Genomic DNA, 13,343 nt, shown 5'->3' on the forward strand with positions numbered 1-13,343 from the left:
AATTTCCTTCCCATTCTGGTCACAAAAGGATGGAACGCTTCATGAATTTCCGTGTCATCCTTGCACAGGGGCCATGTTAATCTTCTCTGTATTGTTCCAATTTTATATATGTGCTGCTGAAGTGAGCACAGTAGTTTGTTCCTCTTATTTCCCTACCTCTAACTTGTCCCTCCCCCTTTCCTGCTCCCCACTGGTAACCACTAGTTTGTTTTCTATATCTGTGAGTCTATTTCTTTTTTTCTTATATTCACTAGTTTTATTTTTTAGATTCCACATAAAAGTCATATCATACAGTATTTGTCTTTCTCTGCCTGACTTATTTCACTAAGCATAGTACCCTCCAAGTCCATCCATGTTGCTGCAAATGGCAAAATTGCATTCTTTTTTATGGCTGTGTAGTATTCCACTGCATATATAGATATAGATATAGATATAGATATAGATATAGATATAGATATAGATATATCACATCTATTTTTGGGGGGTGGCCACACCATGTAGCTTGTGGGATCTTAGTTCCCCAACCAGGGACTGAACCTGGGCCGTAGCAGTGAAAGCGTCAACTCCTATCCACTGGACCGCCAGGGAATTCCCTACTGCATCTTCTTTATCCACTCATCTGTTGATGGGCACTTAGGTTGCTTTCATGTCTTGGCTATCGTATATAATGCTGCTATGAACATTGGGGTGCATGTATCTTTTTGAATTAGTGGTTTTCATTTTAGGGGAATAAATACCCAGGAGTGGAATTGCTGGATCATATGATAGTTCTATTTCTAGTGTTTTGAGAAACCTTCAAACTGTTTTCCGTAGTGGCCACACCAATTTACATTTCCACCAACAGTGTACAAGGGTTCCCTTTTCTCCATATCCTCGCCAACAGTTGTTATTTGTGTTCTTTTTGGTGACGGCCATTCTGACAGGTGTTAGGTGATATCTTAACCAATCAGATCTTTAGTAGTGACCCCAATCTCCTGGGCTGCTCATGACATGATCCAACAATAGTTACTCAAACTGGATTTCCCTGAGGGATTTATTTCAGGATTTTACAGACCTAGCTCGTTACGTGCGTTTTATCCCTTAGGACAATATTTTAAAAGGCAGGTAGTATGGTGGTTCAGAGCAGGGGCTTTGAGGTCAGAGGGACCTGGATGGAGTCCCAGCTTTACCACTCGGCAGCTAGGAAATGCAGCCCATTGTCAAGAGCCGAGGAAGAAGGCCTGGGAAGAGAACTGAGTGCTCATGGCTAAGAAAATCTGACTAGCTGTCAAATAGAGATGCGGCAGGGGTCACAGGTAAAGGCACCTCAGCGTGAGTAAATCAAGCTGCCCTGCCTGTGCGCATACCCATCTGCTTGCCATCCACATTTAGTTCACATTCAATCAACAAGTATTCAAGGCTGATGCGGATGGCAGCTACCATTTACTAAGGCTTATGTGTGACCCCATGATTTGGGTACCAAGTCGTTTAATCCTCACAACTACCTGGTGAGATCTTAACCCCATTTTATAACCAAGTAAACAGAGGCACACAGAAGTCGAGACTTGCTCACACAATGAGTAAGCGCACACTTGAGAGTCACACCTTAGCAGCTGGTCTCCAAAGCCTGAACTCAGAATTATTTGCTCTAATGCAAATGGGGCTTTGCTGGGGCGAGGCCCGCGGTGCGCATCAGACACCCTTCACTCCAGGGAATGAAACTCTCAGGTTTGTCTCTGTTCAAGTTAACGACAGAACCTGTCCTCTAGGAACTGGGCATGTACCTGGTACCCCTCTGGATCTTCGGAGGGCATGTGGGGTCACAGAAAAAGCACAAGTGCTAGGATCACAACAACCTCAGTTTGAGTCCTGACCCTACCATGTACCAGCTGTGTGACTTTGAGCAAGTTCCTTAATGTTATTGATACTCAGTTTCCTTACTTGCAAAATAAAGACGACAATAGTACCTGGCTCGTTGGGCTGTTGGAAGATGAAAGTACACAGTACATGTACAACAACTAACACAGTGACAAGTACCGAGGAGGAATTAAACAAACCATGGTTCCTACCCTCCTCTTAGGAACTGTGAACACACAAGGCTCTTAGGACTGCTTGTGTATGGTGATGAGTGACTGGGGGATCCCCTGCTGGCCTCAGTAATGGGAAGTACCTTGAATCACTTATCATGGTGGTCTAACACATAAAAAGTTTTTGAGCCAGCTTCTTTTTTTTTTTTTTTTTTTTTTAGCGGTACGTGGGCCTCTCACTGTTGTGGCCTCTCCTGTTGAGGAGCACAGGCTCCGGACGCGCAGGCTCAGCAGCCATGGCTCACGGGCCCAGCCGCTCCGCGGCATGTGGGATCTTCCCGGACCGGGGCACGAACCCGTGTCTCCTGCATCAGCAGGCGGACTCTCAACCACTGCGCCACCAGGGAAGCCCCTGATGGCTTAATTTTGCAACCCATGTTTCTTTACGGTAATGTAAGACTAGATTTAGAGACAGAGGCTTCAGTGACTCCTAAAGCCTGGGGAGGGGACAGTGCACACATTGCTTGGCCCCGCTATTACTAGGATAGAGATCATGACCTTTCCTTGTTTTAGTTCTGATTTTGAAGAACAGCTAGAACTGTGGGCCACATCTCTCTTGGTTTCACGCACACTCAGACTCTGCCATGATTACAACAACAGTAATACAGTGGGTGGGGAGGGTCTGGGTTGCCGGGAGAAATGCAACGCCCCTCTTCTCTATGCTATCTGTGAGGGGCAGGCACTTACAGAAAAGTTAATCTTGATTTTGCCTCTCTTTTTTTTCTTAAACCCCACATTTGTTTATTTATTTATTTTTTTGGCTGTCTTGGGTCTTCGTTTCTGTGAGAGGGCTTCATCTAGTTGCAGCAAGCAGGGGCCACTCTTCATCGCGGTGCGCGGGCCTCTCACTATCGCACCGTCTCTTGTTGTGGAGCACAGGCTCCAGACGCGCAGGCTCAGTAGTTGTGGCTCACGGGCCTAGCTGCTCCGCGGCATGTGGGATCCTCCCAGACCAGGGCTCGAACCCGTGTCCCCCGCATTAGCAGGCAGACTCCCAACCACTGTGCCACCAGGGAAGCCTTGCCTTTCTTTTTAAACACATTTAAAAGAAATTCGCACCACCTTCTGGATTGCCTTAGACATATCCTGGCTGGGGTTGTTTAATCACCGGAGTTGAAAATCACTCCTCTATTCTCATTCATTATTGCAAGAATGTCAAGGTTGTGCAGCCTCCCTGGAGAGCGCTTTGGCAAGAAGGATCAACGATAAATGTTGGAGTTTCCCAGGTGTGGCCCTGGGCTCTCCCTTCTCATTCAATACTTTCTTCCTAGTGATACCATTCACACGTATGGCTTTAATCACCATCCATCCATCCACCCGTCCATCCATCCCATCTGACTAAGCACCCACTATGTGGCACATGTTCTTCTGGGTTCCGGCGCCACATCACTGATATGGTTGGATATCCAGGGTGACAGCTGCGTCCTTGGCACCTCACTTTGGATGTCTACAGGCACCTCACACTCATCTTCTCTCTCAAACCCGGTCCTCCTGTGGCATTCCTTACTCTGGATTTTAGTGAAGGAACCACATCTGTACTTTTAACACAAGCCAGAAACCTGGAGATCTGTAGCCCCCTTTCTCTCCATCACTTCCCTTCTAGCCATATCTAACTCCATCACTGAGGCCTGTTGATTCATCTCTTAAATGCTCCTGGAATCTTCTCTCTTGCTCCATCCCCTCCATTGCCACAGTGAGGGCCACCATCGTGTCTTGTGACAGCCTCCTAACTGCTCTCCTGGGGTTCTGTGCTGGCCACCTTCCTGTACATTTTCCACTCGTGGCCAAGATGACTGTCTCCAAATGCAAGCCTGTTCCATCAGTTCCTTACTTAAAACCTTTCGTGGGCTTCTCTCTGCTCTCAGGTTAAAGCAGAGCTTCTTACCAGGGCTCTGCAAGCCCCCGGCCACAACATGATACAGCCCCTGTGGACCTCCTTCACCAGTCCCTGCCCTCCGCCTCCATTTCTTTAAGCCCCTTGAGTTCTCCATGCTTCCTGCGATCCCACCACGCTGCTCCCTCCACCCAGAATGCCCTCCCCTCCCCTCTTTGGCAAATAACTCCTATGCACCCTGCAGTTGCCCTGCTGTCCCTGACCAGGTCAGAGCCCTGCACTTCTTCAAAGCAACTGTCATGATTAAAGTTTTACATGTGAGTGATTTTTCAGTTAAGGCCCCACCCTATTCCTCCCTGAGACCCTAAGATCTACAAGCGCAAGGAGAGTGCCTGTTAGTTCCCCAATATTTTATAATGAAAGATTTCAAATGTACAGCGAACAGGGAGGAATTTTACAGCCAACATCCATATACCCCTTAACCTGGATTCTACCCGTTTCTGACCCCATTATATTTCCATCCTGCACTGTGCCTGGTATCTAGGAGGCCTGCGATAAATCTTTGTTGAATGAAAGTGGTTCATATCCTTCCACATCTAGGATGATAAAGATAAGATGAACAGGTATGTGTGAATAATATTTATGTCAGCCTCATCTATTAAGTGTGAAAAACTGGAAGCAACTTAAATGCCCATGATAGAGGACTGGCTAAATAAATTATGGTACATCCTTCAGAATGGGGTTCCTTGCCATCAGTGACAGCGATGATGTAGATCTGTGTGTATTGACATTGAAGGATGCTCCAGATGTAGTGTTAGGAATGAAACTAAAGGAAATTGGGTATAATATGACATTATTCTTTTGTAAAGTTAAAAAATCAATACACATGGATAGGTAGTGCCTATTTTATGCCAGGTACTATTCTAAGTACTTTACATATATCAATGCATTTTAATCCTCACAAAAATCCTACAGGGTAAGTATTCCCTATTATCCCCATTTTACAGGTAAAGAAACAGGCACAGAGAGGGGAAGTAACTTGCCTAGAATCACACAGCTCTTTCCATGGGAAAATGCCCTGGAAGTTCCACACAAAATATGATAGTAGTGACGATACCAAACGCTAGCGAGGATGTGAAGCAACAGGAACTCTCATTCATTGTTGGCGGGAACGCAAAACAGCCACTTTGGAAAAGAGTTTTGTGGTTTTCTTAAAAACTAAATGTACTCTACGGACTTCCCTGGTGGCCTAGTGGTTAAGAATCTGCCTGCCAATGCAAGGGACACAGGTTCAAGCCCTGGTCTGGGAAGATCCCGCATGTCGCAGAGCAACTAAGCCTGGGTGCCACAACTACTGAGCCTGTGCTCTAGAGCCTGTGAGCCACAACTACTGAGCCCACGTGCCACAACTACTGAAGCCTGCGCACCTAGAGACCATGCAACGCAACAAGAGAAGCCATTGCAATGAGAAGCCCGTGCACCACAAGGAAGAGTAGCCCCCGCTTGCGGCAACTAGAGAAAGCCCGTGCGCAGCAATGAAGACCTAACGCAGCCAAAAATAAATAAAATAAAATAAATTAAAATTTAAAAAAACACCTAAATGTACTCTAACCACACAATTCAGCAACCGCGCCCTTGGTATTTACTCAAAGGAGTTGAAAACATGTCCACACAAAACTCTGCACGTGGACGTTTATGGCAGCTTTATTCATAACTGCCAAAACTTGGAAGCCACCAGGATGTCCTTCAGTAGGTGAATGGATAATGGAATATTATTGGGCACTTAAAAAGAAAAAAAGAGCTATCAAGCCATGCAGAGACTTGGAGGAAACGAAAATGCATATTACTAAATAAAAGAAACTAATCTGAAAAGTTGTATGATTCCAACTACATGATATCCTGGAAAAGGCAAAAACTATGGCGATGGTAAAAAGATCTGTGGTTGCCAGGGGCTGCGCGGGGGCTGGGAGGGAGCACAGAGGATTTTCAGGGCAGTGAAACTATTCTTTTTTTGGGGGGGGATAGGTTCTTTTATTTGAAATAAAAATGTCCAGTTTTGAAAAGAAAAGAAGGTTTCTTAAAAACATAAGTCCTCAAACCACAGGTTTCCCCATGACGAGTTGAATTCCTGAACACTGCAGAGGGATTACTGGAGATGTTGATTACTTAAGGCACTAATAGGAAGGCACTGAAGAACAGCAGGGCCAGGCTTCAATCAGACAAATGTGCGCTGCCCTGGAGGAATTGCAGAGGCTGGCTTTGAAGTTGGCTTCTCCTTTGCTTCTTTTTATTTTGTTAAACTTGTAGCTTTACTTTCCTCAATTTCTAGAATATCAGTTTCTAGATATTTGGGTTTATGGGTTATCATCATTTTGCTTTATTACCACGTCCCTGATCTGTAACTTCACCCACCCCACTTCCCCTCTATGGACTCCACAGGTGGCTTTTAATGAATTCTCTGTCGTTTCTGTTACTGTGTAGTTACAGAGTGACCTGAGAAGTGAAACTCATAAATCGAGTTGACCTAATACCAGGACTTTGTGCACAGAATCCACCAATCTGCTCAGAGATGGCCTGATCTGAACCACATCCCCCACCATGCTCCCTGGCTTCTGCTTAGGGCAGTAGATTTGGGATCAAAGGCACCTTCAGGACTGGACCATCTTCCCGGTGGAGCATCGTGATTTACAGGGCCTCTGGGTCCTCCCCGGGGTGGGCCTCATTATTGGTGGACCTGCTGGTCTCAGGACTTAATGAAGCTCAGGTTGTTGATGTCTCATCGCAGAAAGAATTCAGTGAGAGACAAAGTGATAGGTAAGACGTGGACTTATTTAGAGAGAAACACACTCCACAGACAGAGCGTGGGCCATCTCAGAAGGCGAGAAAGGCCAGGGCAGTGAAACGATTCTGTATGATATTATAATGGTGGATACATGTCATCACACATTTGTCCAAGCCCAAACCCATAGGATGTACAACACCAAGAGTGACCCCTACACAGCACTGTAAATCAACTACACTCCAATAAAATTAAAATGAAAAAGAGTGAACCCTAATATAAACCATGGACTTTGGGTGATTCGGATGTGTCAATGTAGGTTCATCAGTCCTGACAACTGTACCTCTCTGGTGCTGATGCTGATACATGGGGGAGGCTGTGTATGAGTGGGGACAGGGGGTACCTGGGAAATCTCTGTATCATCCTCTCAATTTTGCCATGAACATAAAACTGCTCTGAAAAACGTCTCTGCTCTCTCTATGTATATATAGGGTTACTTCTGAGAGAGAAGATGGAGCATAATTTCGATTTTTCCTTTTGACTCTGTCACGTCTCCTTTTTCTCCAGTAATCACGTCGCACTTGTGTACTTTTTTCCAGGAACACTGCTTCTCAAGTGGTGAAGCAAAGTGAAGTCTGGAGAAGGGAACACTTGGCCACATACCTAAGAAGCCTCCCTCAACAGATGTCCCATCGTGATCAGATTCAACGCAATATTTCAGTCATGTAACTATGTGAGAAAAGAGTTTCAATCACCTTTGTCGGAGCTGGAGAACTGGATCCCCACCTCGTGGAGGAGATGCTCCGTTTCCTCCAGCCAGGACAGTGACAGGCGCAAGATGTCCAGCGCCACCTTCTGGAGCCCTGAGACAGGTGGGCTGAATTGCAGGTGCTGCAGGAGGTCGACCTCCTTCTTCAGGTCATTGCTACAGCAAGACATTGTCATGCATGCCTGGAAAGAGATGAGGTCGTGAGGAGCCCGGGCACCATCGCCAGAAATACCACCTGACGCTTGTGACCCGCACAGAGCAGTGTTCTTGACGGGCCCGTGAAGCAGGCAGGGCCGTATGTTGGCCGCCCTGTGACGGCCCAGTTCTACTTCCCTTTTTGGGGGGGCGGAAGGAAGGAGGCAGCTTTTATTTCACGTGCACTCTAATTGGGACTCTGGATGGTCAAAGAGACCCTTTGTTTAGGTATAGGCAATTCCAAAGCCAAATTGCCAAGGACGATTTGGCTGAAAGGGGAAGCAAATTTGGTTACAGAATTCCTGCTGAGATCAACACACAAGCTGGTCATAAAGTGCGGTTTCCTGATTTGAAAGAGTGCTGACAAGCCAACATTTGCCCAGACTCCCCAGATAGCAGCTGCATATTTCCAGAGAAAGCAGAAGCAGCTGCCTGATGTGATAAGCTGGATCCCTGCATGGGGGCCATGAAGTGGGGGCTCTGCCAGACCCTCTGGTCCAATAAGGGTAAGAGCAGCCTTCCACTGCTGGGACAGAAAAGAAAACTGCAAATAAAGAGCAGAATGTTTCTTTGGTTTCTCTGGAAATAACACGGGGCTGTTTTTTTTTCCCCCAGGGTCTGGGGCCTCCCAAAGGCAGTACTTGGAGTGTGTCGGGCAGCTTCTCCTTGGCCACACCAAGTTCACCTGGGAGGCATTTCTGGAGGTCCTTTGTTTTCTGATCTCAAACAGATTTCTCCAACAAGAGAAAAGGTGGACTAAAAGCAGAGCTGGACAATTTCCTGAACAAGGAGCACAAAAATGAGACACAGGGGACATTTGAGGAATGGAGAAGGGGGCACCTGGCAACTGTCTAAGGATGTCTTCAGCTTCTTAATGTTCTGGGTGATTTCCTCCTCTTTGCAGCTGCTGAGCTGGGTCTCCTTCTGCAGGGTCTGCTTTTTCTGCCAAACGTTGATATTGTCCTCTGTGACCCTGGTGCTCTTTTCTAGTAACTGGTGAGAAAAAGAAAAAAAAAAAGATTTAAAATGCAGGGTGGGGCTTCCCTGGTGGTGCGGTGGTTGGCAGTCTGCCTGCCAATGCAGGGGATGCGGGTTCAAGCCCAGGTCGGGGAAGATCCCACATGCCGTGGAGCAACTGGGCCTGTGAGCCACAACTACTGAGCCTGTGCGTCTGGAGCCTGTGCTCCGCAACAAGAGAGGCCGCGATAGTGAGAGGCCCGCGCACCGCGATGAAGGGTGGCCCCTGCTCGCCGCAACTGGAGAAAGCCCTCGCACAGAAACGAAGACCCAACCCAGCAAAAATAAATAAATAAATTAATTAAAATGCAGGGTGGCTCTGGGGGGAGGGGACATGGAGGGCTTCAGCTTAAGCTCGGAGGAGGGAGGTCCTGGCGTGTTTTGGGGATGGCTCTGGAGGGTGGATATTGGCTCTGTCACCGGGGCATGTTTCCCAGGATCAGAGATGGTTTTTTAAGAGCCAAAGGCCTGTCATGTGGCCACGAGTGTGTTCTAGATTCTTCTGCATTCTGGGAGGGATTCATCACGCTGAGCCTGATGCTGTGGGCTCCTAAAAAGGAGGTCGTCTGAGAGCAGCCCGTGGTGTGATCTTGTGACCCGTGCGCTGACACCCAGGGTTGGAGAGGATAAACGGAAGGATAATAAGGCATCGTTACAGCCAGAGGCCCACCCTCACTGCCATCTGCCACTTCAGGAGGAACGAGCGAGCGAGGACGCACCGTCCATGCTGAGGCCGCCCCTTTCCTCGCGGGGCTAACGGAGGTTCACCGTGCGGGTCTGCCGACCAGACACAGTCCTGGGTGGTTTAATTTGATTTTCACAGAAACACTACAAGGGAGTTTAACTGGCTTTTACTTGAAAAGCCAGGAATTCCCAGAAAATCAAAACAAATCTTTATGGAGTAGCAACAGTGTGAAAATTATGTGCCACCAACAAAAAACAGGAACATATGCTCCCAGTGTCTGGAGCCCCGGGTCCCTGAAGGAGAAAGTGGGGAAGAGAGACGAGCCTGCTGATTGGAGACGGGTTTGTCCTGGAACGGTTTCACGCGTCCGCAAGTGGCCTTGAGGACCTGACCTCTGAAAAGCTCCAGCTGCAGCACAAAGAAAGGGAAGGGGATGAGGTGAGTGGCGCAGCTGCAGCTGCGAGGCTAGGGGAGGCGCCTCCATCGCTGGGTCTGGGAGAAATCGGTGAGAAGGCTCTGCACGCCTTTAGTGGTCATTATGGGTAATTAACACCTTCACCTCTCACTGGAAGGGGCAGTGCCCACACAAGAGAGGGGGACAGCAGGTTTTAATGACTTTTCAGGTGTGCCCGCTTAACCTAGCCGACGCACACGGTCAGCACACACACGTCTCGGGCTCTCGGAAGAGCCACTTGCTGCCAATTATCCAGTGGGAAGTCCAGGGCCAGGAGCGCTCTTCCGTAATTGCTACGTTGGCACCAGGATGTGAGATAAACATTGAGGCTGTCAGCCCAGGTAACTCGTGTCATCAGCAAGAGCGCCTGGGGAGAGAAGGAGGAGCTGCCTGCTGCCGTTTTGTGCCTTAGACCTTGTGTCCTGAAGACGACGTCTCCTGTATTCCTCTCCAGGTCCCCGGAGCCTGGTGCAGTGCCTGGCACACAGCAGGCACTCAATAAACGTTCATCGAATGCTTAGAACAGAAACACCTGTCAAGTCAGATGTTCAAAGTCCTCTCCTTCAGTTCAGCCAGTTTTTACTGAGTGCCTCCCTGATGCTGGTGTCTTCATATTATGGATGATGAAACAATGCAGTTAAATTAAATCAGGGCTTCTAGAATGACGAGTTCAAGATGCCCCAGGCTCATGAGACTTGAACGGCAAAGAAGCCCACGTTTCTCTGGAAATTTACCAACGTGATGGCCCTTGGCCTGGGTTTTTGGCTCACTGGCAAAATGTGGTCATGAAAGGCTCTAAAACAGAGCCCTGAAGGACCACAAGGGCCACACAATCAATGAGAACGTGAACAGGTCCTAAGACACAGGAGTCTGCTGCACACCAGGGAGCTCTGGGAAGCCAAGTAGAGGAATTGTGACTCTCCTAAGGACACCTCTGCAGTCATCCTGCTGGAAGCCAGCTGGGTGATTGGAGGGACTCTGGGTCGTCTGCTGGTTTCATGGCCAAGGGAGGGTCCTAGCTCGCCCGAGGAAGAGGTTATGTAGAGGGCCCTGTGGGCAATGGCCCGCGTTATCACCAGAGGCGCCCTACAGGACTGCTTGGTGGGGGGTGGGGGTGGGGAGGGACAGGTCCTGCTGGACGGTGGGCTGAGTCCTGTGGTCACTGGCCTGGGGAAGGGCAGGACCTCAGGCCGGGAGCGGGCTGTGGAGACAAGGGGGTGAAGCAGGAAGGCCCAGGCAGCACAGAGAAGCCTTGTTCATCCTTTCTCTCTCGAGTCTAGACCTGGAGGAATCTCAGTGTCTCTGAGGGTCTTCCTGGATGACCCCTGGCCAGAGCCATGACCAGGCGCTCGGCAAGTGGCGCAGATCATGCCCTCAAGGCGGGTGTGCGCAGTGGGTGCAGAGTGCCAGCAAGGTGAGGGGTAGCCCAGGTGCACGGAGGGAAGCCCAGGCTGGCGGGCTCTCTGCCTTGCTAAGGGGTCGGCACCCTGCAGGAGAAAGGACACCGGGGGTGATGGTGTGGAAGTTGGTTGAAGAGGCTTTCAAACCTGCCTGAGGGTCAGCATCGTCATTTAACTTGTGGTTGCCTCTGAAGTTCAGTGCGTGGGACAAATTCCGGTCACACTGATGGTTCAGGCTTGGATGCTACCAAACGCAAGGGCTTTGGGAGCTGAGCTGGGTGGGACGGAGGGCTCCTTTAAGGATCGTGGTTCTTAACCTTTTTTGGTGGTTTACAGATCCTTCTGAGCATCCAATGAGTGACGAGGTGGATTCACTCTCCCAGAAAAAGAAAAGCACAAACACATACACGCAAAACGTTCTTGGTCCCCCTGGAGCCGTGGCTGCCAGGAGAGGATGCCTTGTGGAGGGGGTCCAAGATGGGCTGCCCTCGGTGGGCTGTGTTCTGGAGGGCCAGTGCCCCATCTTGGGTTCTCGTTTGCTCTCCCTTAGCCTTTGGTGAAGGCTCGTTTGCATGTTCTGGCCCTCATGTCTGTGCCACGTGTCAGAGGAAGGGCCACTGGGCCATCTTGGGTCAGAGTCCTGGGAAATGGCCCACTCCCCACCCTGCCCACCTCCACCTGGCATAAGCTGTGGTATTCTGGGCTTTACTTTATTAAGAAAAGTGACAGGACTTCCCTGGCGCTCCAGTGGTTAAGACTCCACGCACCACTGCAGGGGGCACGGGTTCCATCCCTGGTTGGGGAACTAAAATCCTGCAAGCCACGCGGTTCGGCCAAACAAAACAAACAAACAAACAAACAAACAAACAGAAATTTGGCATTTCCCTGGGGACACTGACTGTAGCATCTGTTTGGGGTCCCAGAGGAAGAAAGATCGCTGTAAATGTCAGGACAAAAAATGTGAAGGAGAAAGTGCTAGAAACACCACCGGGGTCAAGAGCTCAAACCCTTCCCAAGAGGGAACCGCACAGCTGGTTCACTGGCGTGGGCCATGAGCTGGGACTGGCTGCTTGGTCAGGGTCTCAGGCAACAGCAAACACTGAAGTGGGCAGCTTCCCAGAAGGAAAAGCCTCTTTAGTGAAATCCATGGGGACGCGGAAGCCACACAAAGCCCTGCCCCTGAGATAAGCGGGTGAACTAAGCCAGGCCGTCTTCCTCCTCATTCATCCCTGCCGGTCGCTTGGGTGCGGGATTCCGTGGAGAGCACGGGCCCGTGAAGGGGCTCTGCAGCACGCCTACCTGACCTACTGCCCTTTCCAAATTGGCTTTAATGAGGTTTTCTCTGTTCCTCATTTCTTGCAGCTGAAGCAATTTCCTTCTGGAATCCTCCCGAAGCTTCTCTTCCACCTGAAAGGATGATGAAAGTGTGGGCTTGCTGCTAATGTGATCATCATGCCCTCTGGGGAAACTCTTCTGGGGGGGTGCTAGTGGCCGTGGGGGAGTCCCTGAGGGGTAGGGACAGCTGCAGCCCAGCAGCAGGGGTCACAGGCATGCACAGGGTGGAGGCAAACTCACAGGGAGTTGCCCCCTACGGGAAAGGGCCGAGCTCTGCACCCGGGGCTCAACTATGTTCTACCGCACACTCCCATCCCAGCTCGGTCCCAAACAAGCCGTACGACACTCGGAAAGTTATTTCACTGCTCCGTGACTCAGTGTCCTCATCTGTCAAATGGGGATGATGATACTAGTATCACTGCATAGAGTTATTGTGGGGATTCAATGTTTGGCATAGTGCTTAAGGGCTCTGTGAGTGTGTTAAGTACTGTTGTAACCTAGGAAAGGTGGACGGGAATGTCCGCCATACAGTCTCGTTGTAATAACTCGTGATGGGTACTTGGAAATGTTATGATTGGGTTTATTATCATAACTGTTTGTCGTTACCACTTTGAACACACTCACTGGTGGTAACCTCTCTGGAGGCTTGCTAAAGCAATGTCTATTAAGAACTGCAGCCTGCCAAGGAAGGTATTTAAAGTGGAGAAGCTTGCCTAGTTTTCCCCCCTTGCTTGGGTAACAGTCAACGCACGGTAAGCTTGGGCGTGCTCCACGCTACCCTTGGCTGGCCAGTGTAGGCCTCGCAGCTG

The 13,343-nt window shown here is 49.3% G+C and overlaps 1 protein-coding gene across 3 annotated transcripts in view; it reads right to left on the bottom strand.

Moving 5' to 3' along the window:
* LOC308611318 (forkhead-associated domain-containing protein 1-like) overlaps window positions 1-12,567 on the bottom strand; it is a 74,179-nt gene extending 61,612 nt beyond the window's left edge. For all 3 annotated transcript variants that reach the window (XM_081260145.1, XM_081260146.1, XM_081260144.1), the window contains exons 1-3: window positions 12,499-12,567; window positions 8,484-8,636; window positions 7,435-7,630 (exon numbers count right to left, since the gene is read on the bottom strand). In XM_081260145.1, coding sequence (XP_081116271.1) covers window positions 7,435-7,630; window positions 8,484-8,636; window positions 12,499-12,552 — 403 coding nt within the window. In that variant the 5' untranslated portion in view covers window positions 12,553-12,567. The remainder of the gene's footprint in view (window positions 1-7,434; window positions 7,631-8,483; window positions 8,637-12,498) is intronic.
* Between the last annotated feature and the right edge of the window lie 776 nt (window positions 12,568-13,343).

This window comes from Mesoplodon bidens, assembly GCF_964165515.1.
Source record: "Mesoplodon bidens genome assembly, contig: HAP1_SCAFFOLD_298, whole genome shotgun sequence".
In the NCBI taxonomy this organism is placed as follows: Eukaryota; Metazoa; Chordata; class Mammalia; order Artiodactyla; family Ziphiidae; genus Mesoplodon; species Mesoplodon bidens.